General features: G+C 26.1%; 1 protein-coding gene across 3 annotated transcripts; it reads right to left on the bottom strand.

Annotated features, from left to right (window-relative positions):
• Window positions 1-253: 253 nt before the first annotated feature.
• LOC101504551 (F-box/FBD/LRR-repeat protein At3g14710-like) lies at window positions 254-3,948 on the bottom strand. 3 transcript variants are annotated; one of them, XM_004488626.4, is made up of 4 exons: window positions 3,722-3,948; window positions 1,956-2,933; window positions 783-926; window positions 254-657 (listed from the first exon to the last, which is right to left on the bottom strand). In XM_004488626.4, the coding sequence occupies exons 2-4, from the start codon at window positions 2,919-2,921 to the stop codon at window positions 367-369; spliced, it is 1,401 nt and encodes a 466-aa protein (XP_004488683.1). In that variant the 5' UTR covers window positions 2,922-2,933; window positions 3,722-3,948; the 3' UTR covers window positions 254-366. The 3 variants fall into 3 exon arrangements, with proteins under 3 accessions (XP_004488683.1, XP_012567596.1, XP_012567594.1); XM_012712142.3 differs by having other exon boundaries at window positions 1,956-2,293; window positions 3,722-3,943; XM_012712140.3 differs by lacking the exon at window positions 3,722-3,948 and having other exon boundaries at window positions 1,956-2,293; window positions 2,749-2,886.
• Window positions 3,949-6,547: the final 2,599 nt, after the last annotated feature.

The raw sequence follows: 6,547 nt of genomic DNA, 5'->3' as shown, positions 1-6,547 counted from the left end.
TATAGAATAATATGTTTAATTTCAAAATTAGATCAATCAATTATATGTATGTCTCCCACTCTAGAGCAATTAGATTGTCTTTTTAACACAATTCAAGATTAAGAAATTGCTACCCCTCAAGGGATTTGTCCGCTTATAACTATCGATGAATCATTCTCAAGAAAATACAATTCAATTATCAGTAAACTTATATTTTGCAATATTCAATAGAAACCAATAACATTAAATTAAACTCTAATAGAAAACCAAAACAAACAAGAGAAGCTCTTATATTTTGCATTGCTATAATGTAGTAACTCAATACACTAAAACTAGTTATCTTAAACAGATGTGGCACAAATACTCATGGAAGTGTTCTGAAAATCTTCAGGAACTACTGATATTAGAAAATTCTATCACGCAAAAGCTATAACACTTTGGTAATGACAGTATTTCCTCCTTAACTTTTCCGAAATCAATATCGGCATATCGCATCCAAAATGCCGGAGATATCGTCATCTTTTCCAAGGTTGTTGCATTTGCCATCATGAATTTTACCAGACAAAGATCACACTTGTTCGCATTAAAACCTTTAAATTGAAATACTTTGAAGCTTGACAGAAAGCAGTGAGGCACCATTACAGAAGTTAAGTCAACTTTATTTAAGTTGGATACTCCCTGAAATTTCGGTGAATCATGAATTATATAACATTTAAATTATTTTATGATAAATATAATATAATAAACATATAAACAAAAACTTTGAATTTCTTTAAACAAAAGACCGAAGTACCTAAACTTACATTGAGTAAAACAAGAGTATTAAGAATTGGTGAATTGTGGAGTAATTGCAACAAAGCTTCACCAGTGACCTCATTTAGTTGCAGATAAGTCAACTTTCCAAAAACAGGCAGATTGGTGAAAATATCACTAGCATGCCTTAAAACCTGTGGGATAAGAAAAATTTAATTCAAATTTAATGCAAAATAGCTAGAAATTAGTAGAGATTTTAAACCTTGGTCACAATTGCAATTGTGATTTTTTATATTAAAAAATTATAATCAATCTTAATTGTTGTAGTCTCAATTGCATTTACGTCCCAAAGACATAAAAAAAAAACATGATGTAGTGGCATAGGTCCCAATTATTGACCTTTTATTAAAACCCTTTAATTGAGTTACATTTACCAATAAATCTAGCCACTCATACATGATTTTCAAGTTTAATCTAATTTCCTTTCGAAATTAGCATATAAATCTAGCTACTAATATACCAAATACTTTTCTTTAGACTTAAATATGCAAAAGTGTATGTAAATACCGAGTCATTTTGATTGTAATTTTTTTAATTTAAACTTGTAATTTTAAAATACTTTTAATTTCATTTTGTATTGAATTTTTTTAGAAAACAATGTTGATTAGCAAGAACAAAAATAATTTAAAATGAAAAAAGTAAATAAAAAGTAAAAAGAAAAACAAAGAAGTTTTGGTACCACCACCATCCGCAGCCGACGAAGAACCACACAAAACTTGTGACGCCGGTTCTTTGAACTGTCACGCAGTTTCGGTGGCGAGAGTTATGTGTTTGGTGCTAGAAAGATTGTTTCTGATTCCGTTAAGGATTTGAATTCAGAGTAGAAAGAAACGAAGTTTGGGATTTAAATTTGTGTTTAGTGCTATAAACAAATCATTTATGTTAAATCAATTTCACTTCTAATTTGCTTTTAATGTTGGTAGAAACGATTCACCTTCTAGTTTTATCACAGAAAAAGGAAAATTAGTGTTCAAATGAATTTCTCAATATTTTGAATGAGTCACAGTGCCACATAGGTAAGAACTTGCGCCATCAACATTTTTTAATAAAAAAAAAATAAAAAACAACATTGCATTTTCAACCACACATAGCTTTATTATCATAAAATAAGTTTTTGTTATGTAACACTATTTTCATTCATATATTATGAAAGTCAATCATACCTTGTAAAACAATAATTTCAGCCGTTCGACTTCAGGGATTTGCCTGAGAAGCTTACATGTTCGAAACCCATCTTTTTCCATTCTATCCTTTTTATCTTCATCAATAACAATCACAATAGAAGCATTATGAATCGACGACGAGCCACACAAAACGATGTCATGTTCGAGATCACCCTCATAAGAAAAATCTGTTAGGTGCTGACTATAAACCTTGATGGTTGATTCACATGATTCATTTGAATGATGATTCCATATTGCTAAGGAAAACCTCTCAAGTAGAGGTACTTGTAAACTAATGTTTTGCATTGTTGACCATTCACATCCTCTAGCTTCAAACACTTTGAGAATTGGAAAACTAAGAGTTATATCTTTTGAATAATTGGAGGAATCAAAATCACTCACTAACTTAATCCCAGAAATCTTAATGTTTTCAAGATTTGGCAAACAAACCAAAACGGGAAGTGTAAGATTAAATCTACCTTGAAGTACCAATTCTACTAAAGAATTGCAGCTAAAGAGTGATTTTGAAGGAAGGAAAAGTTTATTGGCATACTGAATATGAAACTTTTGAACTCTTCTTTCCAATATAAAAGAGATCCATTCATTTACCAATGATGCATCATATTGATAACAAGTTAAGCAAAGAGAGAAGCTTTTGATGCTTGAATTAGTAAAGTGAAGAAACACTTTTTCAACAAAATTCACAAACTGTTGTTTATCCATCTTCTTATCAAAATAATTAAAACTGTCATCAAAATGTAGATTGGTTATCAATGTCCAAACATCAACCCACCTTGTTGATAAGACACAAGTGCGAACAGTCTCTATGATTGGAAGGAAAGATAGAATGTGACCAAGAATGCTTTCATGTAATGTGCTAATCATATCTCTTTCTATAACTGTTGTTTCCTCTATTGGAACCTGTTTTGTTCTATCATCCATTGGTTCATCTTTCGAATTCATCATTACCTACAAAAGCTACATGAAACAACACAATGTTCGTGGTGAAAAAAACAAATCTATTACATCATATATGATTATAATTTCAACCGTCTGTTGTTGTGAGTTTAACCAAGTTTTCCAGAGTGAGTTGCGAGTCAACCTGAGGTTGACTCCGTTGCATTTTTGAATTAGCTAAAATTCGAATTTACATCTGAATCTACTCAAAATTGATATCTTAACTCGCGATTTTAACAACTCTAACTGAGAGTCGCACATCAAATAATTACATGAGTTGAACAATGATTATAAATGGGGAGCACCTCTTAGAGTTAGAATTAGTTGGAGATTGTTAAAGTTAGTTGCAAGTTTGTTAGGATATTACAATAAGCTAAAAATCCTAACAAGAGGTAACTAACATACTAACCAACTTGTAACTAACTTTTTATACTTCACAAGCTAGCTTTTGGGATTGAGTTAAGCTCAAAGCCAAGTCATAGATCAAAGCTTATATGTGTTTGAAAATATATGCCTAACATAACAGAGCTTTACAATTTCTGTGTTGATGTTTATATTTATCACTAAAGCTCATATTTTGAATATAGTTAAAATGAAAACATTTTGTTTAAGAAAAAACCACTGTTGAATTTCCCTTCTAAGCATGCAAGGCAAGAAAAATTGTTTAAGGTAAAGCATCAAAGATGCTAAATGCAAGTGATTCAGATTTGGAAACTTACCAATTAGATTCACTATGGATTATGATAAGAATGAATTAGGGGAAGAAGATACAATTTAATTTAATAATAAGAATAAGAATAAGAATAAACCTTAACGATATGATTTGGAATTATTGAGTCCCAAAAGCTTTGAGTAAGAAGAAGATTGTGAAACAAGAGTTTTTGTGAGTTCGCTTTTCAACGAGAAAAAAGCAATGTGGTTCGCCTCGAGAAATTAAAGTTTGTAGCGAGAAAAGTGGTTGTAGTGTACTGTGATTTTAATTGAATACTACGTTCCTCGAATCTGGCAATTGCAGACAGCTCTAGAAAGATAATGTACCGGTTAAATCTTTTTAAAATAAAGAATAATGATTTAGAAATGATTCACTTAGATAGTACAATCATAAATAATAATTAAAATTGTATTACAAACTAAATGTCACACTTTTTTAAGTCATTTTTTATTTTTAGAAAGGTGTCAATTATTATAGAACAAACTAAATATTATTTTTCTTCGATGTATATTTTTTTATGTGTAGGTTAAAAATATTTTTTATAATTACTTCATGTCTTTTATTATAAGACTTCATAGAGTTGAAAATAGACCAAATCATTACAATTTTGTTTAAATTGATCTGACATATTTAAAAAAAATTAAAATTTAAAATTAATTATTATATCTCAAAAACTTTATTTTACTTTAAATTTATCTTTTAAAAGTGTGATTAGTTTTATTAACTTATTAAAAAATCATTATATGTTAATATTTAAAGAAAAAACATTTGACCTATCTTTAAAAAGGTTAATAACCAAAAGTCAAACTCTTTGGTGTGGGATGTGGACTTGGAAGAAAAATGTTAGAATATCTTGACATATAATAAAAAAATAAAGTCAAATAAGCCAACCTCAAACTCTTATAAGTTTGGTGTGGCATGCGGACTTGGAAGAAAAATCTCATAGTCATCTTGACATATAATAAATTAAATTATAAATTAATGAAAAATAGAATAAACAATTCATTTAATTTCTAAAAAATTAATTAATATTTAATTTAGTCTCTAAACTATAAAAATATAATAAATAATCCATAAATTATTATGAAATCCATAAGTTTAATCATTGAACTGTTACTTTACTGTATTTCATACTTTTAATATATTCAAGTAACTAAATTGATTAATTAATCATAGTATAGATATTATTTGATATATTTATATAGTTCAAGGATCAAATCAGAGAGAGTGTGATAACGTAAGAACTAAGTTGATGGTTTACTCTAAAAAAATTATATATAGATAGTTTGTTGAAAAAGATTTGCTTTTATAAAAAAGGATATAAATATTTTTTTTAAAAGTTTTACTTAGATAAAAATAATTTTATATATAAAACAAAAATAAATGGAGTTAATTATAAAAAAAATGAATAATAAAGTTTGTTTAGAAAAATATATTGATAAAAAAATAAAAAGTTAAGAACTAATGTGAAAGCGACACGTGACATAAAAAATCTTATAATAGAGTAAATATTTATTTTAATTTTTGAGAAAAATATGAAATTCAATTTAATCCTTAAAAAAATGTAATTTTTAGTTTGAGAAAATTACATGAATAGAAAAAAATGTTAATTATTTAGCATTTTAGTATAAGAGAAATGAAATGAAATTATGATAGAAAAATTATGTGTCTTTATATAATGACATAAATATCTTTAAAAAAATTAAATATGATAATAAGACTAAAAATAAATATTTCATTACAACTAATGTAAAAGTATAAAATAAAGAGAATAAATATATCAAATAAATTTTGTAACAAACAAAGAAAATGTTTCAATTTAATAAATTATAAATATTATATTTTTGTTCTCTTTATATTTTCTAATTTTATAACAACCAAATAAAAAATAAAGAAATTAAGTTATTTTGATTTAATTTTTTTAAAATTTAAAAAGTTAACTTTATTTTTTTTAAAGATTAATTTATGTCTGACTATTTTTCTCATAATTAAAATAGATCTTTACTCTATTAAGCAATGATTTAATTTGAACTTTGCTTGAATTCACGATTTTTCATCATTTGTGCTGAAAATTTTCATTCGAAATCCATCCTCTTTTATTTGTAAAATAGAGGTTCCTATAATATAGATATAAGTAAGTTTTACGACACCAAACTATCATTTTTTGCTAAAAAAATATTTAAGGTTAAGTAAATTTTTTATCTAAGTAAATATATATATATATATATATATATATATATTTTTGTTTTTAATCTTTTCAAATTTTTTTATTAAATGTTCCTTCAAATATTTTACATTTACTGTTTTAAGTCTTTATTTTTAATTCAATTTATGTGTATCATTTCAAGTTTTAAATGACCTTTTATATTTATATTTAAGACATTATAAGAATTTTCTCCATAAAAAATTTAGAATTTTTTAACAAATGATAAATTAAACATAAATTTTCAAATTTTTGATGTTTAAAAATTCATATTTAATTTTTTTTTTACTAAAAAATAAATAAATATTTGTTAGAGACATTGTTATAATGTTCTAAAAATATATGAAAAAGTTATTAAAAATGTCAACTTATAGACATGAGTTGACTTTAAAAAAATCAACATTATAAATAAAATTTAAAAAGTTAAAAATAAATCACCAACCATTCATGTAGAAAGGTGTAGGGGTGCCACTACACGAGGTGATTGGAGATTGAGGTAATATATCACGTGACTACCTTCACTCAAGCAACACATTAATGTTGCATTGACTTTAGACAGCCTTTTTTTTTTGTGCTACCATTATTTAAAAAGGCCAAACCAAACTCAATTCAATCAACAACTAGGCATAAGATATCCCAAAATAAAGTTAAGGAAAACGCTTAACAAGTGTCTTGAAATTTTTCATATTTTTTAAGTGTTTAAAATTTTTCTTTTTAAAA

The sequence above is a fragment of the Cicer arietinum genome, chromosome 1 (assembly GCF_000331145.2).
Source record: "Cicer arietinum cultivar CDC Frontier isolate Library 1 chromosome 1, Cicar.CDCFrontier_v2.0, whole genome shotgun sequence".
NCBI classification, from domain to species: Eukaryota; Viridiplantae; Streptophyta; class Magnoliopsida; order Fabales; family Fabaceae; genus Cicer; species Cicer arietinum.
This window is presented reverse-complemented; position numbering and strand designations above follow the sequence as displayed.